The sequence below is a fragment of the Camelus bactrianus genome, chromosome 10, assembly GCF_048773025.1.
Source record: "Camelus bactrianus isolate YW-2024 breed Bactrian camel chromosome 10, ASM4877302v1, whole genome shotgun sequence".
Lineage (NCBI taxonomy): Eukaryota > Metazoa > Chordata > Mammalia > Artiodactyla > Camelidae > Camelus > Camelus bactrianus.
This window is the reverse complement of record NC_133548.1, coordinates 45291742-45315575: the sequence shown is the minus strand read 5'-3', so window position 1 is coordinate 45315575 and position 23834 is coordinate 45291742. Positions and strand designations below refer to the sequence as shown.

Below are 23834 nucleotides of genomic sequence, written 5' to 3'. Positions count from 1 at the left end.
TGCCTGCAGTGTCCCCGAACCAGTGATTTCACGAGTGCATCAGCTCATACTGTGTAGACACCTCCTGCTGTGTCTTTTACTCCCTGATTCCCTCTCCTCCAGTAAGTGCAATTCTCACAAATCTCTCAATCAGAAGGTCTGACCCTGAAAAGCTCTCTGGCTTCCTCTTGTCATGGGATTGTTCAACGTCACTCACCCTGCTTTCTTCCTTCTGACTGGCATTCCCGGTCTGGAGAGTTCTCAGATCTGGCTAGCCGGTCCCCTCTGTGTGATGTATGCCGTGGCTCTTGGGGGCAACGCAGTGATCCTGCAGGCGGTGCGAGTGGAGCCCAGCCTGCACGAGCCCATGTACTACTTCCTGTCCCTGCTGTCCTTCAGTGATGTGGCCATGTCCATGGCCACACTGCCTACCGTGCTCAGGACCTTCTGCCTCAATGCCCGCAACATTGATTTCCATGCCTGTCTCATCCAGATGTTTCTCATCCATTCCTTCTCCATGATGGAGTCAGGCATTCTGCTGGCCATGAGCTTTGACCGCTACGTGGCCATTTGTGACCCCTTGCGCTATGCGACTGTGCTCACCAACGAAGTCATTGCTGGAATGGGTTTAGTGGTGATTGCTCGGAGCTTCGTCACCCTCTTTCCCCTTCCCTTCCTCATCAAGAGGCTGCCTATCTGCAGATCCAATGTCCTTTCCCACTCTTACTGCCTTCACCCAGACATGATGAAGCTGGCCTGTGCTGATATCACTATCAACAGCATCTATGGACTCTTTGTTCTCATATCCACCTTTGGCATGGACCTCTTATGTATCTTCCTCTCCTATGTGCTCATTCTGCGCTCGGTCATGGCCATTGCTTCCCATGAAGAACGCCTCAAAGCTCTCAACACGTGTGTGGCACATATCTTGGCTGTACTTGCGTTTTATGTGCCAATGATCGGGGTCTCCACAGTGCACCGCTTTGGGAAAAATGCCCCACGCTACATACATGTCGTCTTGTCCAATGTCTACCTCTTTGTACCTCCTGTGCTCAACCCTCTCACTTATAGCGCCAAGACCAAGGAGATCCGCCGAGCCATTGTCCGCGTGTTTCACCGCATCGAAATGTGACTTCACATTTGGCTTATAATCTGTTGGTTACTGTAGCCATAGGCTGTCATCCGTGGGGTCATTTTCATTATCATTATCATCATCATATCATCATAATGAATAAGATAGACTTTTTATACTGAGAGAAAAGTAAAAGATCAGGAATGGAGCTGCAAAACTTATAGCACAAAACAAGTGATCAGTCCATTCAGGAAACAGTGGCATTTATAGAAAGATAAATGTTAGAGGAAATTGAGTGACCAGACAAAACCTTACAAAGGGGATTAATCTAAGCTAGGAATCATTTTCTATTATAATAAAAGTTACTAATACAACAGCAATTATTATAGTATTGGGTTTCTAAAAGTACTGAGTTCTGTCCTGAATGTTTTGCATTATTTCACTTAATATTCATAACAATCTTATGAAGTATACATAGTTCAATAAACTGTTCAGAGTAATACAGATAATCTGTGATCCAGGGAAGATTCAATACTAGTCTGTCTCTACTATTTGTACCCAACCACTACAAATCCTGCCTCTCCATCTAATCAACATCACTATTAACATTACAACTGCTCTTCTTGCTTCCACTACCATCGTCATTCTCAAACATTCATGAATGTTTTAACTTCACAAAGTGAAATTTGATGTCAGAACTTACAATAAGATGTATGAACGAATATGACCCTGGAAAATTGAAAGAGAATGATGTGTAGAAAAATCTCCAGATTCCTCTCTCCTTTTATCTGTCCATCACTCCTTCCCCAAGGAAAATAATGTTTGATATTTGAACCATAGACTTCTTTCATTGTGCTAAGTATACGATTTACCTTTTTCTTCCCTTCTTGGGGTTTTAATTTTCTTCTATACTTGATGAAATAGAGATGACAAAAATTATGTCCTTCCAGAACTTCTAGCTCAGAAAGGCTGGGGATTGTCAGAGTAGAGCATTTATGATTTATACACTAGAAAATAATTTTTTGGATATTCTCTTAAGTTAATTATTTTTGCATACTCTTTCCTTGATAGCTGGGAGATAAGCTATGACACGAAATCCCTTGTCCTCATTTTACTGCTCGTAGACTAAGTTGGGCATACATCTAGAATGCATTAAAGGAGATGCCCTGTGGAGACTTACCTACTCACCAGGGACTCGGGGCCAGAGGCTTCATAGTTGCAGATCATACACTTACCTTGAGTTTTTCACTCCATACAAAGCTCTAGGGTTGAAGGGTTAGGTGGTAGAGAAAGAGAATTATTTCTGAATGGAGATATTGTAAGTATTTAAAATTCAAGTTTCCAAAAATGCCCATAAACACAGTAAGAGGCTCATAATATATTCCATTAAATGAATTATTTTAGGGGCAGGATTGAATAACATAACTTAGCATGATTTAAAATGGAAAATAATTGGGATATTTAGTGATCCAGAGTCAGACTATGGTCTTCAATCAATGTAAATAATGACTTCTGATTCATACAAAAGGTTCTTTATTTCAACATTTAATAATAATAATAATAATAATAATAATAATAATAATAATAATAATAATAATAATAATAATATAATAATAGTAATCCATAATGCCTTGAGAGTTATTTTAGATGATTATACAGATGCAGAGACAAGGCTTGGAGAAGCTGCTATACATGAAAAGGAGGTGAACACTCACTGATTCCCACCCCAGGGAGCAAGAGGAAGATGTCCTTTTCATCACAGGCCTAACTTTGATACCAGAAAGGACAAGGAGCAGGGAGTGGGAGCCTCCTTGAAGAGGCTCGTCACTCACCCCACCCCCCTTTTCCTCCTTGTTCGCCATCATCAATTAGAAATGCTGCCTGTGTGCAGAGGATAAGGGAAAAAGCATTTTTAGGTTTCATCTCCTCCTATGAGGCTGGTGCCTTAAAAATAACTTATGATTCACAACCTCAGCCTCCGTCCTAAGAAGGCCAATGATATGTAGAAATTCTCTTTCACCTCTTTTTATTTAACAAGGTTTCCTTTGAACTCAGCATTTTTTCTTCTTAAAGTGGTAAAATACCTGGATTTTGACATAGTGAAAAAAAAAAAAAAACAACCTCTTATACTCCTTTTTGGGAGGGGGGGGCACTAGGTCTGCTCCTAATTAAGAAAATGAAATACTGAACATGATTCAGCTAAGCTGGTGAGAGGCTGTTTTCAGATTTTCCAGAAAAAAAATCTCTGAGTAATAAAGGTCATTCCTTACAAGTTAAATGACAAAGGCAATAGTCTATTAAATAGTGTGTTGTACCAGAAAAGGGTGATTCTTTTGTCTGATCTTGTCGTGAGTGCATATGTCTTCCTCCCGGGCTGGTGCTGGGTAGTCAATGGAGAGAGAAGACAGAGAAGGAACTAGAACAAGAGTTATGGGAGGATAGGATCCCTGAACTCAGGGCCTCACAGAGTCTCACAGAAAAGTTTATACGGCTAAATGTCATATAGAACTAAACAAAACCCACATTGCATGGACGTGTGTGGTCCCAGGAAGTGGGAGAACCTTACAAAGGAGAGGGTGGTAAAGAGGGTGATGGATGGGCCCCTGGACACGGCTCACCATCTGCGCACTTCCTCAGTTCCACAGAGAGGTCCAGCCTGAGCTCATCGAAGCCGTCTCCGGACCTGATCTGCTCTGCTAGGACAAGGCGACTTTGCTGCGCGGTAACAATTCAGTGAGATGAGAGTGCTCTTCCCGCAGACACTGTTTTACAGGGTGATAAGTAGGAACAAAGGTCGGGGAGTCTGTCTCCCTAGCTAGGATCATCTCGAAGGGCATTTCCTCATCAGGAGACTATCCAATACTCCAGTATCAATTGGATACATTTTCTAAATGGGCTGATATAGTGTGGACTCAGGATCCTATATAATTTTGTATGATTTTCTAATAAGTGTCTATTTGGTGATGGTTATACATTTGAGCACAAGCAACCAGATGCCTTCCAGACAACTGAGTAGACTACAAGCACCTAAATGTTTTCAGGTTTCATAGAATCAGCAAACAGCTTATGCAATCAGCAATTACTTTGTGAATTATCATCTTCCTGACCTCAAATAGTCAGGAGTCACTGCTGAGGAATTACCCTCTGCAGGGGAGGAGGAGGACTGCTCAGCAAGCAGTAACTCTACAGGAATGTCAGAAACCAAGAGTTGGTTCCATGGATTTCTATACTAGAATCAAGTATACATGGTTTGTGTTCCTATTTATAGTATAACTGTGTTCTTTTCCTTTTCTTCTGTTATCCAGGGAAAACTTGTAGATCAAATATTTATAAGAAAGTAAAGTAGATACATTGTCCATTAAGTGATTATTTAATTAATTTGTTTTGGACATGAATAACTAGGAGTCAGCTGACATCACGGAAACATTTGCTATTTCACTGAAATTTGCATAAGCCTCCGACATCTTCAAATGGAAAGTAAATCCTCACATGTATAGAAAGTTTATACTTTCTGTAAGTATAAAGTATAAACTTTCTATACATTTTCGGAGTCATGTATCAATCATCGAAAGCATTGGTGTGTGGCAGAGTCTATTAAAAGTTTAGATGACAAACACATCTCAATAGAATTCCAAAATATAGATCTGATTATTGGACAACCACGATCTCTCATCATTTCCTGTTACTCATGTTGATTAGGAAAATTCTTCCCTAAAGTGGTTTTTGACTTCCAATCCTCTTAGCACAAATATTTAGTCACTGTTCTTTACTCAACCCTGGGTTTAAAAAATATAGTGATTTTGGGGTGAAATGAATATAATTCTAGTGACGGTGTATTTTTCTTACAAACTTTGCTTTTTGTTTGCTTATAAGACACATAGCTGATTATTCACTCAGCAATATTTATTGAAACCCACAATGTGGCAAGCATGGTGTTAGGTTTGAGGGCTCAGTGGTTACAGAATTTTGTCATTAGGTTTATGAGACAAACTTACCTGGAGAGAGATAGAAGAGGAATGTCAAGTCTCCTGGGATGTTTACTAACTGCACATTCCTTTTAAATACCTCCTTACAGAGCTGTACCGCATTTGAATGGCTGCAGTGTGATGGGGGGTGTTACTGGTGGGAATGTGGCCAATATTTATGTGAACTGTGCCAAAGTGATGTATCTAAGGCAAATATCTTATATTATTAACTGGGAAACAGAAGTTTCCTGGGTGACAATCTGCATTTACAATGAAAGACAGATTATAGGTAACAATGGTTTAGAGTCAGATTTAATTATTAGTCTCCATATTCAAGTCCAATGTCTCTGAGACAAGTTCTTTTGAAATGTTAAACAGCTTAGAGTGCTAAATGACATTTTCTATATTTGACGTGTTCGTGAAAACAAAATCTATTGTGGATTTTAACTCAAAAAAGCTGAGAATCAGGAATTTAATAAACAACTCTTGACTAAATGTTGAAGAGGCAAGTAAAGTAAATCTGAAACTCAAATGAAGAAATTTCTGCTAAACAAATATATTCAAAACTTTATTTATACTGGCTTATAGACAGTAGATTGGAAATATTTCTCATGCCAATTATTCAGCTAGGTATGGATTATAATTCACAGGAAATACTCCTCAACATTTGGAAAGCCGATAACTACAAGAACATTTTTACGAACAATGTAGAAAAATAGACTTTAATTATTAGCGGAAAAGAGAGTTATAAGACACAACTCAGGTATAAACCGGACAATTGCTCATTATTTTTAAACCCATATTGATATGTTTTCATTGTAGTTCCTTAAAGAAGCCTTTTAACATTTAGTTCACACAACAATAGTATAAAAAGTTTCATTATTTATAATTTACTTAGAGATCAGTCCCTACTTAAATATTCATTTTAACAGTTTTAACAAACACAATTTATCTCAGATAAAAAAAAGCATTTTTTCCCTACAAGTGTGTTAATTAGGGAATTGGTCAGTATTTATTATGCAGCAATAAAACACATACACATATGTTGCATCCAGCGCAGCTCAGGACCATGTCTGAGGACGGCGATGCAAGACTTAAGAAACAAAGAGACAAAGTAAAGAGCAAGGTGGGACCAGGGGACTCAAGATCTTGTGGATCGAGAGTCCCCAAATGCCTGGTCAACATCATATTTATTAGGAGTATACAGCTCAGAAAAAATGCGATCAAAGAGGTGGGGCTTTAGATAGCCCATGCGAGAAGCACCAAGTTCTGCTTGCTGTTTAACTGATTAACTTCAGGCCTATCCCTTCCAGGAACAATCACCCTCCTCGGGGTATGCAAAATTTCTAAATCTATCCTGTTGTTGCCTCCGGGACATCTTGAGATAGCAAATATTTCCCCTGGGCTTAACCACATGCTTTCATGCCAGAACAAAGTTCTGCTAATGGATGATCTGGCCTTTCAGGACCGTCCATTGTTTTACCCTAAGGAAACATCTGCTTTCTTTCATGCCCTTATAGTCAATCTCAGGATAGCTCACCTGAAATTTTCTTTAGCATAATATGTGCTATAGGTCATCTGCTGCTTAAAACATTAAAACAAAGCAAGCATGTGCATTTTAAGCAAGCAAGTGTGAGTATAATATTTTAAGCTCATGGAAATTTAGGTGTGGCTTGTTTTCCAGCAGCTTGTTTCCCAACACATATTATATATACCTACATGAATACATACATACATACATATAATGGATTTTTTTTTCTCTATTAAGAAAATAAAAGCTTTAGGGAAAGGTTGCAGCCCTACTGGTAGAGGGCATGCTTAACTTTCAAGAGGTCCTGGGTTCAATCCCTAGTACCTCCATTAAAAAATAAACAAATAAATAAGTAAACTTAATTACCGCCCCCCGCCAAAAATAAAAAAAAATAAAATCACATGATGTTAAAAAAAAAGAAAACAAGAAAAGGAAAGCTTTAAAATTTCTGCCTCCTCAACAAATTTCTCTGTAATCTCTAGTCACTAAAAATAGGTTGTGTGTCTGTGCACGTATCCCAGTGGTCCTCTTCCAACCAAGAGCTGGAAGGTAAGTCCTTCTGTGACACAGAAAGAGATGTGTTGAGATCCCTTATTTGTTAAGAACTTAACTCTGCACGTGAGTATTCAACCGCTGAGACGCAGGCAATAAAGCACCTTCCAGTGTCACAAGTTCTTTGTTGTCAAGAATCAGGCCCAACCCACTTCCACATCCCCTCGCTTAACCCAGAGCTAGACCTGGAGTAGTCACTCTACGCACGTGTGTTAAATCAACGAAGAAGGGGTCACTGCACAGAAGGCTGAGAGAAATACATTCCCTGTTACGTGGTACTCACTCTTCCCATCCTCATGCCTTCTGTGATTCCTCAGTTCTTCAGTTGAGATTAGGAAGTGTTTCTTAAAAGGAAACCTAAAAAATTCTGAACACACACTCAACAATGTGGTTTTTAATATTCAGGTCTGGATACTGAAGCATTAGGATATAATTAAAAAAAAAATTTTTTTTAAAGGAAACTCTCCATTGTAAACATGGGAATCCCAGGGCTGTGGGTTAATCTTAGTTCTTGATTTCTTTTTTCTTTCATTTGTTTGCTCAAAACAGTGTACAGAGTTAGCTATCCATATATAAAGAAGGATGGTTTTCCAGAATAACTGGAAGGAGGATTCTCTGGACTGAGAAGGGATAACAGAGTAGCTTTCCAGCTTCACTGGCTCTAAGGCCCCCTCTTTTACTATGGGAACAGCTCAAAGTAGCACTTTTTCTTTGAGGTCACTTCTGTGAGTCAGAGCTAAGTCTCTTTCTAGAAGATGTCTGGCTCCCTGTTATGGTCCTAGAGTTGATTTGCACAATATTTTCTGTCAGTCCATAGGTTGTCTTTTTGTTTTGTTTATGGTTTCCTTCCCATTAGGGTGGTTACTAGCTCCCTAGAAGAAAGGTGAGCCTTCCCCTCATCATGCGTGAGACACGGCAACAAATGATTGTTTTCCACAAAACTTTTCTCCTGCTTTTAAAGTTCTGAATCCAGGCTGATGCTGCAATGTCAGTATGGCAAGCATATATGTGCCATTTTATAGGTCTCAGAATAATAAAAGTATTGGGTGGTACCTATGATCTCAAGTAACATAACCCCCAGTTATAACATGGTTTATATGTATGCATCAGGTTTTGTCTGTTTTTGAGCTTTACTTAAAAGTATAGATGATACCAGTAGATTAGAACAAATAAAAGAGTCTGGTTGAAGACTCATCCTTATTGCATCTGAGAGAAATCATTGATGGAAACCTATGGTTCAGTTAAGTACAAAGTAGGGCAGCCTGATGTTTTAAGTTATGGATTATAGCCAGGCTACACCATATAGCTAACTCTAGGTCCACGTATAGGAGATTGACACCATCCAACAGACTAGCCTGTAAACCCAAACATCAGCAATAACAACAAACTCTTAGAAACCTGGATTTCTAGAAGTTCTCTTTCTGATCAGTACCTAGTCCCCAGTAATATCTTGTGTAGCCTCTTACGAATCTCCTTAGTCTTGATGGAATAGATAATTGGGTTGAGCATTGGAGGCACAAAGAGATATACCAGGGACATGAACTTGTGCACATACTCAGGGGCATACTTCCCAAATCGATGGACCATGGACACACTAAACATGGGCACATAGAAAATGAGTACAGCACAGATGTGTGACACACATGTGTTGAATGTCTTCAGCCTCTCCTCCTGGGATGCAATGGCCAGCACAGAGTGCAGTATGAGTGCATAGGAGAGGAGGATGAGCACTGAGTCTACACCAAAAGCAGAGATGACAATGAACAGGCCATACGTGCTGTTGATGGTGGTATCTCCACAGGGCAGGCGGATCAGGTCTGGGTGCAAGCAGTAGGAATGGGTCAGCATGTTGTCTTTACAGAAGGGCAGCCTCTTCAGAAGGAAAGGCAACGGGAAGACCATGCAGAAGCTGCGGATGATGATGGATATGCCCGTGTGAGCCACACGGGTGTCAGTGAGCACTGTAGAATAATGCAGGGGGTTACAGATGGCCACATAGCAGTCAAAACTCATGGCCAGCAAGATCCCAGACTCTGTCCAGGAGAAAAAGTGGATGAAGAACATCTGGGTCAGGCAGGCATCAAAGGCAGTCTCTGGTACATGAAAGCACAAAGTAGCCAGTATCGTAGGCAACGTAGAAAAGGACACACCCAGGTCATTGACAGACAGCAGAGACAGGAAGTAGTACATTGGCTGGTGCAAACTCTGCTCCTCCTTTATGATGAAGAGAATGAGGATGTTGACCAGGATGGAGATAGCATAAAGCAGCAAGAGGAAGGCAGCGAACCAGTGCTCCAGTCCCTCTACCTCTGGGAAGCCTGTTAGTGTGAAGCTGGTAGTGCTCGAGATGTTGGTTCCAAAATTTCCCATGAGGGTCCCTGAGCAGCTTTTGGGGAAATACAACCAGGGTAAAATGAGGTCAGACAGTGGAAGGATTGGTCACTGTCCAGGATGGAAAGGACATATTACTTACATTTCATACCAAAGATCATGAAAGATTAGGAAGGAGGAGGCTGGGGGATCGTCAGTTAGATCTCAGGCCTTCTGCAGTCTCATCATATCTGCAGATGGGGTGTAGGTTCCAATCCCTTCCCCACAAAATCCTTTGACTCTTGTTTTGGACATGATATCTTATTTTCCCTGTCTCAGTATTCTTGGCAAAATTACTCAAATTTTTCTCCAATAGCAGAAAATGACTTTCCCTTTCTATCTACCAATTCTAGCCATCACCTTCTTCAAGAAGTGAGGTACGGTATGACCTCCACAAGGTCTTTCCTTCGTTCTCTTCACTTACTAATGCGTTCCCGTGAGTGCAGGTGATGACACTTCTGTCTGTACTCTGGGCTGTGTCCCCTCTCTTGCCTGCACCTGAGCATCACTCCAGCTCTTTATCCTCTCTTTGTTGCTTAAGTTCCTCACTTATTCACCAAGTGTCCAGACTCTCATGCTCCTCCACTCTTGATTGCTCTTGGTTTTTCTCTCTTGAATGTTCTTATTTTTCCCTCTGTTTAGATTAAGGATTCTGAAACTGTGCTGTATGTTCGATTCACTTGAAGATCTTTAAAAAAAAATCTCCTTTTCCTGGACCACACTCATACCATAAATCAGAATCTCTAGCAGTGGGAGTCAAAAATCAGTATTTTTTTAAAAGAAACTTCCTAGGCAATTTCAACAGGCAGCCAAGTTTGAGAGTAAGGGATTTAGATCACTCTTATCAGTTTCGTATGTCCTAACTACACCAATTTTTTCCTTATTGAGGATCAATTTCAGGATATAATCCCAAAGAAGACAAATAACAACAACAAAACCCCTCTTATTGTCCCACATATTCTTCTAGTAATCACTCATTCCTCTGCTCTCTTTCATAACCAGAATCTTCAAAATTATTTCCCACTCATAATGTTCTTACCTCTCTTCTGTACATCAGTTATCCCAAATTTATGTCACTAGCTCAGATTTCTCTTCTGGCTATAGAGTCAACCACCTGACTCCTTATTGGGCTGTCAATTAGAATAGCTCATCAGCATCTCAAACACAACATGCAAAGTTGAACTTCTGTTAATCATCATACTAGATCCTCTGCAATATTACTTATCTCATGAAAATCCATCAGCATTTATCCATGCACTTAAGCCAGAAAAACTTTGGAGGAATCTCTCACACTCTTCCACTCTCAGGTCTAATTACCAGCTTTCCAAAATATGCTTAACACCGGTTCTCCTCTCTGTCTCACTTCCAGCTAATCCATCAGTCCCATCTGTCTCACTACTCTGTCCCTCAGCATCTTTCCCCAGGATGTCTGCAGAACCTTTCTTGCTGCTCACCCAGCTCAGTGTCATGCCTCTCTCTAATCCATTCTTCACGAAGAAGCCAAATCATTCCTTAATAATATAAATAAAATGATATTACACTCCTATGGAAAACCTTTCAGTGGTTTCCTTTCACTTTTAAAATAAGAATTCAAGCAAAAATTCGAACAGTTTTACTATGGCCTGCAGCAGCATATGCACCGCCTGGGAACACATAATCTTGCAGTGATACCAATCATCGGTTACTTCTCTGCTCATGGGTTGTATGTCTCTGTTATGTATCCTCACACATACTTCATGAATCTTATCATACTTTGGAATCATAATTAATTATTTTATATCTGTTTGATCATTTGATTAGTATCTTTCTCCCCCAGTGAATTACAGGATCCCATAATCATCTCTTTTTCTTCTTATTTTATCCTCAATGCTTAGCCAAGTCTCTGGGCGTAGATTAGGATTAGGATTCAGAGATTCCTGCTACTCATTCTTATTGATTAAATGGATAAATAAACTATCCAAGGGAGAATGTATTATGACCCACATTTTGAAGTGTAAAATAAATTCAGATAACGTAAATAATTCTCCTAAAATCTAATTACTGAGTTTTTACCTAAGCTTTAGCACCTGCCAGCTATGAATTTAATTTACTTCTTTATACTTTATTTTTGCAGCTGTTGTATAGCAAAGTACAGAGTAAAACATTTAAAATTCATATTCACGACTCTTGTGCAAGATATGTACTAAATAAATGACAACTGATGAAGAGGAACATTTAGGGGCTGAGGTTCCCTGGTCCTCTGCGTTACCACTCTCAGTTTCCCGAACAAAAGCTCTCCTTTTATCTTGGCTGTGTATCCACTCTGCAGTGAGAATACTAGAGTACGAGTTAATCACACAGAAGCAACCGCACCAAACAACAACTGGGGGATCTCAGGCACCGAGGGCTACAGATGAGGAGTATTGGTCTGAGGGCAGAAGTGGAATGAAGAGAAAATCTCTAAACTTAGATCACAGACAGATAAGTGTACCTTAAATCACTTTAGGATTTTGAAGCTATAAATGTGATTCCTATAGACCTCTGTGAAGGGAGAGCTGAAGCCCCAACTTACCTCCCCAGGGCAGCTCTAGTGATGAGAGGAAAGGTGAAGGGTCTCTTAGGGAGAAACATGGAGGGCTCTGCACACAACCTCCCAGCCAGCCTCTTCCTTTGAGCTATAAAGCTTCATCTTAAGGGCCCCCTGGGCCCAGTAAGTTTCAGGACTTAGAGAGGTGGCTGGGGCAGCAGGGAATGTGAAAACTCTTGAGTGGATGGCTCCTCTGTGTCCTTTCACTTCTCCCCCTTACACGCTTCAGGGATTTGAGTTATAACTGTGTTGTCCATCATTATATAGAAGAGGAACTAAGAGAATCCATTCAATTAGTCAGAAAACAACTGGACTGAATCCCAGACCTGATTGCCAAGTTAGAGATCTTTCTATGAATTATGTCACAACCCAAAGAGATTTCAAGAAACAAAACAACATAACCACTAAGAGCTTAAATAGTTATAGTCAGCAAGTAGGTGACTATCTTGGTCTGCCTGGAACTGTGCTAGTTTAGCACTGAAGGGCCTGCACAGGGGACAAACCCTCTGTAGCTGCAAACTGGGACAGTTTGTCACCCTTTGCCCAGATCTGGGTTCAAAACCACCACCTTCCCTGTCTCGGTGTCCTTAAGAAAATTACTTAGTTCGCTCAAATTCCAAATCCCTCATTTGTAAAATTGGAGCACAAATGCCCATAATGATCCAGTTGACCATGAAACTCAATATTACATGGTAAGTCATCATGAACCAGAACTACAATGACTTGCCAGTTTTCCATTTGTCAGGAAATAATTTGAGAAGATGGGATAGCCAATTGGCTCTGGGAATCCTGAGGGCTGTGTGGGCAGGCTGAGTCCCAAGATACTAATTCAAATGTCTTAAAATTAAGAGAGTCTTTGGACCATATTTTATCACACCCAAATTGTGTAATGAAGAAATTAAGACTTTAAGGAGTAAGAGGCTTGCTGACATCCACCATGAAATTGCTAACAAAGTCAAGACTTGTGCATAATTATTCCTGATTCAGGTCCCAAGGTCTATCTCCACTGTCAGGGCCATCTTTTATTACCAGGGATTTGGATGGGAGAGAAGTGACGCTGATTTTTGTTGAGCACCTGCAAAGTGTCTGTGACCATGCTAGGTTTTTTGATAAAGATGAACTTACTTAATCATCAGAGAAAACCTGATGAATACATTTTATAATGCCTCAAGTCAGCACTGGAGTTTTCAGTAGGCAGACCAAACATACAGAATTAAAGCCACAGAGAAACACACAAAAAACCTATGTTTAGTATATTTAGATAACATTTTTTAAAAACATCAAAACATCAACGTCTTCTTCATGAGAAGACTAGAAATGTGTTGGACTTTACAACACTTATTTTAGGGTTTCATTTTTTAATTGTTTTTAAATTTCTATAGAGGAACACCAAAGTCTTATGTAATATTCACAGAATCCTTATCAGCTATATTTACCGTCTTCTTTTTACAAATGAGATATCTGAGATTCAGGGAGTTTAAGACACTTGCCAAGATCATTGCCAAAGTTATTAGAGAAACCAAGATTCCAATCTGGATGAAAAATCATAATTATAAACATATACTACACACGCATGCATGCACACAAGCACAGCCACCCTTTGGAAGAGGAGATTAAAGCAAAGAAAAAAGAGACTTGAAGGACAGCATCCATCAAGCAGTTATAAGGAGAAGACATGACTGGCCCACTAAGCACCGGGGACTACAGGGTTAATGTTTTAGGGTTTTGGGGAAAGATACTTGTCCTTCAGAATTTAAGACATAAAACTTTTGAATTTTATGGTTATGCCCTTTACCTCTTTCTCTTTGTTCACCTCCAATGTAACTATGGTTGTCTCTTACCAGGTAGGTAGGATGTGCTAGTCAAGTTGAGAAGAAAATTTTTGCCCACGTAATAATTCTATTTCTCATTGTTAATTGATAACATTGTGCACGTATGCCTCTGTCTTGGTTCGTGGGAGTTCATCCCTGAGAGAGAACCACACGGAAGGGAGTCTGAGGTAGAAGAATGAAGAGGATAGGCCTCCTCTCTGCTCTCACAGTGATCAGGACAAGAGACTAAACAAGTCATTTCCTGTGTCAGTCTGCTTCAGAAAAGACATTTGGACAGCTATAAATAGGAAACATCAGGAAGAGTAGTTTAGATTGGGTCTTGAAGGATAAATTAGAGATGTTCAGGGGAAGAGAGAAGAGAGCTCAACAAATAAGTGTCGGAGTGAACTCTACTTGCAGAAATAATTATGTCCTTTCAGTTTTACCTCCTAAACATCTGTTTAATCGACTTCTTCCCATTCCCAGTGACTCTCTAATCAGAATATCAATATGTCAACCTTAGATCATTACGCTAGCGTCCTTGCTGATCTCCCTACATTATTCAGCCCTTTTCCTATTTACTTTCCAAATTACAGAAATATTTTAAGTAAAATTTCATCGTATTATTTCCATTTCCAATATAATCAAATCCAACTTTCACATGGCCCAGAGGACCCTGAGTAATATGACAACTTCCTTTTTTTCTAACTTTATCTTGAGCCATTTGTTCTTTCTGTTGCAACCACAAAGATTTTTCAGTTCCGTGAATATGCAAAGTTGACCCCTCCCACGTGGCCTTCACAAGTGCTGCTCCCCAAGTCTTGGAAGCTTCTCCTTACTCCCCTTCCCTTCATCTGGCTGGATCCCTATCCGGTATCTGCTAGCTTAGATTGCCCCACGGAGGATTCCCCTAACCTCCTAACCTAAATAAATGCTTCTATTACATTCTCCGTTGATCTTTAACAAGCTATAAAATTGAGATGTCTCTTCTCCTTCCTAGGCTCTAAGACCTTTCCTACAAAACGAGGGGCTATATACAATGTTCTTGCAGACCCCTTCCCGTTCTGATTATTTCTACTCCTGCATACCCCTATGAGCAATGAAACACCAAGTCAGAGAGGGGCGGGACACAGTAGATGCCCTTATTCCCAGCGGCCCATGAGCTCCTGAGCTGACGTAAGCTCAAGGGACTCCCTGGATGCAGCCTTATGTTGCTCAGGCCAGAGAGTTGGCAGAGGTAATAGGGGGCTATGGGCAGGGCATGCAGGGCCCCGACTGCTGCCCTTCCTTCCGTGCATAGAGCTCTCTCCTGTAGGTAAGTTGGAGGGTCAGACACTCCAGACTCAGGCTCTAAAGCACTCTGACCCAGCTGAGAAATCCTGAGTGTTATAATGTGACAATCTGAAGAAGGAAAGACTGTCCCTAATTGGGGTCAGTTTTTTGGTTTTTTTCTCTGCTTGTTTTCACCTTTAAAACTTACCTGATTCTTCATTTTCTATTTGTTGCTCTTGTTCTCTGAAATCCTGCCATGCCTTTGCTTCAGGCATTACTTCTCAGCATGGAAACCCCTTCAGGCTACACTTTAGATGTAGATACCTTTGTGTGCATTTTTCAGAGTTAATCTGGTAGGAGAGGGGACATTTAAAAAGACAATGGCTGCTTTAGAAGCCATTTGTCAAGATCCTACTCAGTGCTAAAAGACTCCAGTATGTCTGCTTATCGCATACAGAGGCAAACAAAAATGTTTAGGAGGAGCCTGCAGGTGGGGAAAACATAGAGATTCTATGAATATGTAATGGAGAAAAAAAAAATGAATCCTGAAAAGAAAGGACAGAAGAGACCTGATGCAGATGGAGTTGAAAAGGCAGCTGAGAGGCTGGAGGTGGGGGTCTGAAGCAGCCTTTGGAACTCCAAGTGGCATAGTATTTGGTGTTAAGAGTTTTCACAACTGTCCACTTTTGGACCTTCGCAACCTCATCAGCAAAGTTCCTTCGCATCTCCAATTTACAATGAAGAGAACCCCAAACCGGAAGGGATCAGTGACTTACTGAGTGCACCTCCCGTGCTCAGCCTGCGCAGCAGGGGCTGAAACAATTAATAAAAGTCAGAGCCGAGTCAGGAGGGAAGATGGGATTCGTGATTCTATGGGAATTATTAGAGCTGCATGATAGAAAGCTATAATGCAGAACAGGCAGAGAAAGGGGCGCAAAAGAAGATGTAAACCTGTAGCTGTAGGAGTGGTGGGGCATGGAGAGAAGTTACCTCCTCTAGCAATCACCAGTCAAATTTGTATGGAGGATGGCATCACCGATCCTGGGCCCTGAAAGATGGATTGAACATATTGCCCACACATTCTGGGCAAGTCTGAGATCTGGGAGCTGTAATTCATGCTTGGATAAAAGCAAATACACCCATCTGGATATCTGGAGGTACAAGTCCGGAAATTTTTAGAATGAGACCAGAAATATCCATTTAGTACTGGCCACAGTGGGCTTTTAATTCTAGTCCAGTGGGTTTCAATTTGACCCTCTGGTAATAAGGGAGCATTCAAGGTTTCTAATCAGAACAGCACCATTTTCAGATTTGCCCTTTAAAAATATTAGTCCTACTCCAGATTACAGAATGAAATAGAGACGTGAGATTTATTAGGAGGGCAATATTATGGTACAAGAATGTGATTTCTTGGATCTGAAGCATGAAACTGCAGTGGAAGGAAGTGGACAAAGGCTGGCAGAGGCACTTAGGGGTCAGCATTTTCATTGATTATTACCCCTTTTAATGTAGTAGTAAAGGAAAGAGTCAAAATGACGTTTGGATTTTGAGTCTCAATCTTAGGCATAATGATAGTATTGTTCAGAGAGATGGAGAACACTGAGAGGCAATTCCATGGTATAGAGAAATGATATTTGGGGGAGGGGCTGGTTTTTTTTTCAGTGAAGTATAGTTGATTTACAATGTTGTGTTAATTTCTGATTACAACTTAGTGATTCAGTTATACACACACACACACACACACACACACACACACACACATACATATATATTCCTTTTGAGAACTGCTTATTAATCCAGTGGCTTTAGGGAGCTAGGTGCTATTCAGATCTGAAAGAAATTAATTAAGAGAAGACTTTCCGTAAAGTTGTTCACAAAGAAAAGTAATGCCATAAGATAAATGGATAGAAGAACGAAAAGATGAGCGGAAATACAGCAGTCAAGCGCATCTTGATGAATCTCTAGAAGGCTTTCACTAGGGATGGGTATCTTTCTGTGCATCTATCTTCAGTTTGGATGAGTAGATCGAAGAGCTGAAAGATTGTACAGGAATAAGAAAGCTGGGGGCGTCATCATAAGGCAGTAAATATTCAGTAGAAAGAGAGTGGGAAGGGGGAAAGTTTATGGCTTGATGAAAAAGTGGAATGCTCAGGAAGGCAGAGTAGTCAAGGCAGCAGTCATCAGAATTTTGTCTTAGGTCTTGAAGAAAGAAATGCCCACAGATTGATAAGATCATAGCTTTGAATGTGAGATAGAGCACAGAGGAAACAGGCAAGGGTGTCAAGGAAGGCAGTGAGCCCTGTTTAACCAGCTGGATAAACTGAAAAATCTCAGACTGTGAAGGAAAAACCGGGCTGGTCTGACAAGATAACTCATAAGTCTAGGAATGCGAAGGAGAGGCTGGGCTGGGCTAACAAGTCTAAGTATTGGAATACTGATCTGAGTTCTGCTAGACTAACTTGTAAATCTAGGTTAATTAGTGTTGGTTTGCTGTTTATGTGTTTTTGCTAGCCAGCTGGATTTTCAAAGAGACATATCTGGCTTTGGAATGTTGGTTTGCTGCCTCCCCACCTCCACTTTTGTGATGATAATGCTGCTAAAGCTGTTCCATGCCTATTGGCCGAATACCCCAAGCTTGTACTTTACCCTATAAAACCTCATGTGCATGTCTTGAAGGTGCTCAGAGCTTCGGAGCAGAAGGCCCTCTGAGCCCGCCGGCATAATACATCTGAGTACTCCAACCCTCCGAGTGGTGCTTGTTTCTTGACTGGCCTGTCGTTTCCGTAACAAGACAAGTCTAGAAATCATGGTGACAAAAAGAGACAAAAATGAGTGATTTGGTGAACAGAATTGATTAACGGTGTAAAGTGAGGGGCTGGATGGTAGGTGAGAGTCTTCAAATATCAGGTCTAGGTCATGAATAAACTGGATGTTTGTCTTTACAGGATAGTGGTCCTGCAGTCTGCACATTTGTCCCAGCATGGGAGCTAACCGTCACAACAGCTCAGAGTTGCCAACTTTCACCCTGACAGGACTCCCAGGGCTGGAGACCTCCCAACACTGGGTGTTCCTGCTCCTTGCTGCCCTCTACACTGTCTCCATTGTGGGCAATGCTCTCATCCTCTTCATTATCAAGGAGGAGCAGAGCTTGCATCAGCCTATGTACTACTTCCTGTCCCTGCTGTCAGTTAATGATCTAGGCATGTCTTTTTCCACATTGCCCACTGTGCTAGCCACATTTTGCTTCCATTTAAGGAAGATCACTTTTGATTCCTGCATGGCGCAAATGTTCTTTATCCACCTCTTCTCCTTTATGGAGTCTGGGATCCTGCTGGTTATGAGCTTTGACCGCTATGTGGCCATCTGCAACCCACTGCGCTATGCCACAGTGCTCACTGATGCCCGTGTTGTACACATGGGCTTGTCTGTCATCATCCGCAGTTTCTGCATGGTTTTCCCACTGCCTTTCCTTCTGAAGAGGTTGCCCTTCTGCAGGACCAATGTACTATCCCATGCCTACTGCCTGCATCCAGATCTGATCCGCCATCCCTGTGGTGACATCACCATCAATAATATTTTTGGTCTCTTCATTGTCATCTCTACCTTTGGCATGGACTCTGTACTCATTCTCCTCTCCTACATGTTCATACTGCGTTCTGTACTTGCTATTGCATCCTGGGAGGGACGGGTAAAGCCACTCAACACGTGTGTGTTACACATGTGTGCTGTGCTCATCTTCTATGTGCCCATGGTTGGTGTGTCCATGGCTGCTCGCTATGGGAAGCATGCCCCAGCCCATGTGCACACACTCATGTCCCTTATTTATCCCTTTGTGCCTCCGATGCTCAACCCTGTTATCTATTCCATCAAAACCAAAGAGATCCATCAAAAGCTTAGCAGAATGCTAGTCGGATCCAAGTTTTAATCAGGAGGCATACTGAAAGGCCAAAATTCAGAGGATATTTACTGTTACTTCACAAATTTGAGGTGTTAAGACCTGTTTTGACAAGACTTTTAAAATTTCCTTTTGGGCACAAACCTATTAGGATTTCTGTCACCAGATATTTGATGACAGTCTGGCACTAGTTAAGGCCCAAACCAGAGTTTTGGCAAGGTACACCAGGTCATAATTTACCAAAAAAAAAAAAAGAGAGAGACAAAATTTCCTCTTCTTAAAGCCAAAGAAGTACATCCTCAAAATTTGTCCCTTCCCTCATTCTGTTATAATAAGTTTCTATCATCTCTTTTTAAGGTGAATCATCACAGAGGAAGTTACTTATTACCATGGGAAGGCTGTCATAATGGCTAAATGATTCTTTTCCCCAAGATTATGCCAAAGGTAGTTCTCTTTTAATTCTTTGTGGAATCTTCATACTGTTTCCCATAGAAAATGCATGATTTTCCTTTTCCACTAACAGTGTGCAAGGCTCTGAATTTCTCAATATCCTCCCCAGCCTTTGTGTAATTTTGGAAATAGCCATTTTGACAGATGTGAGATAATACCTCATTGTGGTTTCAATATGTACTTCCCTAATGATTTAGTGACATTGAGCATTTTTTCATATACCTGTTGGCCATTTGAATGTCTTCTTTGGAGAAACTTCAATTCCTTAGCCCACAGTAAAATGAAGTTATCAGTTGTTTTTTGTTTTTGTTTTTGTTTTTTGCTGCTGTAGGAGTTTCTTCATATTTTGGAGATTAACCCCTTATCACATACTTAGATGTACACTTGAATGAATGGACACAAATCATGTGCCTTGGTGGAAAGATTGAACAAATATTGAAGGTATTGTTTTTTCCCAGTTCATTTTGCTTCATTCTGAATATTTAGGGGAATACAGAACAATGATTTAAAAATAAATTTAGAATTCTAGTACAGTTTAGATTATCTGCTCTGAAAATTTCTTTAAAAAAAAAAAATGGTACAGGAATAGAGTAGATCTCTCAAATGTTAAAACATAAAGGAAAAAAACAAAAAAAATCTATACTAATTAAAAAAGGAGATGTGGCTGCAACAGCAGATTTCTGGCATAGGATAGCTTAGAAGAATGTGTAAACCACTGTAGAGCAGTATTTCAAATAAAACGTTATATAAAAAGTGTTTGTAGCATAGTCTCAATTTTTTTCTTGGTAGAAACACTAAGATGTAATATTATTGTTAAACATGCATATATTTGCATGGAAAACATATTTGGAAGAATTAATGGAAATTTTATTAGTAGTTGTTTCTGGTTAGGAAAGATTGGGAAGATTATTATCTATTTACCTTCATTTTCTGCTTTTCCATAAAACATATACATTATGCTTTTAATCAAACGAAAGGGGGGGGGGCAGTCGAATGAAAATAATCAGACAGTTCAAGGAGGTGAGCCTCACAAGGGAGAAGTCTGAGCGTTGACACCCCTGCTGGCTACCTACCAGGTGCTTTCTGAATGCTCCTCTCTGCTTCTCTCAGGGGATAAGTGGTTCTTGTCCCAGGAGAGCCGCTCCCTTCCAGATGTGACCACAGGCTGTGGAGGGCCCACGTCACTACCCACAGGGGCTTGATTCCAGGCCCCAAGGGACTCACCTCCTCTGTGGTGCATATTGGAAACACATCAAACTTTCATCCCCTATATCCCGATTCAGCAGAAGCCTGTGCTAGTCAGAATGTTCACTCTGTAGCATGAAAGGATAATATGAGATCATTAGTTTAAAACAAAATGACAGACTATGTATCCCTGGCAGGCCTGATGTCAGGACTAATCCCACTGATCTCTTCATTCAACTGGAGTAACTACACCATCATTTAAAGTCTCTGATGCTCACTCTCCCAGTAGCGGAGTACTACTAAGGGTAACATTTCCTCACAGCTTATTAGGAGACAGTCAAAGTGCAAAGCTTATTTTATTTTATTTTATTACTTATTTTATTCTTAAAAATTCATTAGGTTTTATCGGCAAGCCTACGATGTAGGTAAAATTATTATTCTTGTTTTATAGGTAAAGACACTGAGACACACAGAATAGATTAATTGTCTAGGATCACATAGCTAGTGAGAGGAGGAGCGGGAGGTGGACCCAGGAAGCCCCACTCCTTAGTCCAATTAGTATGACTTTGAGTCGATGACACTGCTTTGGAGCATCTTGCAATTCTTATCTTTCATGTGCATTGCCATCTACAGCCACACATACTTAACACCAACGATACTTAGTCTGGGCTGGAGATCTGCAAGATACCAAATGAAAAGGAGGCTCATCTGGCCATTCAGTGGCTCTTTATTGAGCGTCCACGATGTGCCAGACCTCACGTCAGGCACAGAAGGGGTCCATGGAGAATAAAGCAGAGGGGCACTTACCCTCTGAATTCAGTGTGACCGTAGAGTATAATGGTTAAGAGAACCTAGATTCATGACACAAATGAACTTCTTTACAAACTGGAAATAGACTCACAGACATAGAAAACAGAGTATGACTGCCAAAGGGAAAAGGGGTAGAGGTGGAGGGATCAGTTAGGAGTTTGGGATTAGCATGCACAGACTACTATTTATATAGTAGATAAACAACAAGGACCTATTGTATAGCACAGGGAACTTTATTCAATATCTTATAATAACTTAGAAAAGAATTTGAAAAAGGATTAATATATGTATGTGTATGTATAACTGAATCACTTTGCTGTACACCTGAAACTGATGCAACATTGTAAATCAAATATACTCGGTAAAAATAGGAAAAAGAGTACCTAGATTCGAACACTAGCTCTGCTACTGATACTTTTTGTGACTTTGGAAAAGTTATTTAACTCGTTATGCCTCAGTTTCCTTATGTGAAAAAAGATAGCTAATAAGAATATCTGCTTCATAAGGCTGTTCTAAGGTTTAAATGAATTAATGAAGTTGACCAACACATAAAACACTCAGTAAGTAAACATAAATGTTATTACTGGTGCAGGGAACAGCCGCAATCTGGGGAGATATGGTGCCATGGTTACTGTTGGTGATAGCCCAGAAAAGGGGCATCTAACACGGCCTTTAGAGCCACGGTTATCTCTAGCGCACGTTGGTTTGAATTAATTAATGTAGAAAAGTGAATCAGATACTTTACAAAGATTCTATCCAGGAATGAAAACAGTGTACAGACTGGGAACAGCTTTGTTTAAAAAAAAAATGATGAAATGATCCAAGCGTGGGCCATTCTGCAGGACAGTACTGTGGGGCTCATATGTATCCAGATATATTGACAAAAAAGCATAGTTTGAATAGGTGTGTGCATATTATATCTTCTTTAATATGGGATGCACCAAATACCATAATTATCCATTTTGCAGAAACTTATGGAAAGAAGGCTGGTGGTGTTATGCTAATGATATAGTTACAGTAAAAATAGTTGTATGTTTACCATTTGCTAAATGTTGTGCAGGGTGCTTTAAATATATATATATTTTTAAATGGCCTAGAGATTATCATATTAAGTGAAGTAAGTCAAACAGAGAAACACAAATATCATGTGATATCACTTATATGTGGAATCTAAAAAAAGATACAAATTTTAATTGCAAACCAGTAATAAACTCACAGACATAGAAAACAAACTATGTTACCAAAGGGGAAAGGGGAAGGAGGGATAAAAATTAGGATTTGGAATTAATAGACACACATTACTGTATATAAAATAGATAAACAACAAGGATCTACTTATAACCCAGGGAAGTATATTCAATTTCTTGTAATACACTATAATGGAAAAGAATCTGAAAAAATATATGTATGTATATGTATAACTGAGTCACTTTGCTTTAATCTCCTCTTCCAAATGGTGACTGTGCTTGTGTGCATGCATGCATGTGTAGTATATATGTTTATAATTATGATTTTTCACCCAGATTGGAATCTTGGTTTCTCTAATAACTTTTCCATCTCAGCGAGTGTCATAAACTCCCTGAATCTCAGATATTTCATTTGTAAAAAGAAGACAAAAATATAGGTGATAAGGATTCTATGGATATTAAATAACACTTTGATGTTCCTCTGTATTAATTTAAAGACAATTAAAAGAATGAAACCCTGAAATAAGTGTTGTAAAGTTCAACACATTTCTAATTTTCTCATGAGGAAGACATTGACACTTTGACATTTAAAAAAATTATCTAAATGTACTATACAGTTTTGCATTTTATTTCTTTGTGACTTTAGTATATATGTTTAGTATGTATGTTTAGTCTGCCTACTGAAAAATTCAGTACTGATTTGAGACATCATAAAATGTATTCATCAGGTTTTGTCGGATAATTAATAAATTAATCTATATCCAAAAAACCTAGCATGTTTAAGTCTTTAAGCCATTTTGAGTTAATTTTTGTGTATGATGTGAGGGAGTGTTCTAACTTAATTGATTTACATGCAGCTGTACGGTATTCCCAACACCACAAGGCAGACACTTATAAACCTCCCAGAAGAAAACACAGGCAAAACATTTTCTGACATAAATCTTAACAATGTTCTTTTAGAGCAGTCTAGCAGGCAATAGAAATAAAAGCAAAAATTAAAAAATGGGACCTTATTAAACTTATAAGCTTTTGCACAGCAAAGCAAACCATGAACAAAACAAAAGGACAACCTATGGACAGAGAGAAAATATTGCACAAGTGAACTTTATTGCTATAACAGAGGGAGTCAGACATCTTCTAGAAAGAGACTTAGCTCTGACTCACAGAAGTGACCTCAAGAAAAAGTGCT

The 23834-nt window shown here is 39.9% G+C and overlaps 3 protein-coding genes across 3 annotated transcripts; 2 read left to right on the top strand and 1 right to left on the bottom strand.

Annotated features, from left to right (window-relative positions):
* Window positions 1-172: 172 nt before the first annotated feature.
* LOC105061849 (olfactory receptor 51I2) lies at window positions 173-1254 on the top strand. Its single transcript, XM_010945984.2, has one exon. The coding sequence runs from the start codon at window positions 173-175 to the stop codon at window positions 1109-1111; it is 939 nt and encodes a 312-aa protein (XP_010944286.1). The 3' UTR covers window positions 1112-1254.
* A 7270-nt stretch (window positions 1255-8524) lies between these two features.
* LOC105061848 (olfactory receptor 51I2-like) lies at window positions 8525-9469 on the bottom strand. Its single transcript, XM_010945983.2, has one exon. The coding sequence runs from the start codon at window positions 9467-9469 to the stop codon at window positions 8525-8527; it is 945 nt and encodes a 314-aa protein (XP_010944285.2).
* An 8629-nt stretch (window positions 9470-18098) lies between these two features.
* On the top strand, window positions 18099-19043 carry LOC105061847 (olfactory receptor 51I2-like). The gene has a single exon (XM_010945982.2). It carries the CDS (start codon window positions 18099-18101, stop codon window positions 19041-19043), a length of 945 nt encoding a protein of 314 aa, XP_010944284.2.
* Window positions 19044-23834: the final 4791 nt, after the last annotated feature.

Bases quoted from the DNA above. Each gene is read 5' to 3' on its own strand.
- LOC105061847 (XM_010945982.2), top strand. From the start codon at position 18,099: ATGGGAGCTAACCGTCACAACAGCTCAGAGTTGCCAACTTTCACCCTG.
- LOC105061848 (XM_010945983.2), bottom strand. From the start codon at position 9,469: ATGGGAAATTTTGGAACCAACATCTCGAGCACTACCAGCTTCACACTA.
- LOC105061849 (XM_010945984.2), top strand. From the start codon at position 173: ATGGGATTGTTCAACGTCACTCACCCTGCTTTCTTCCTTCTGACTGGC.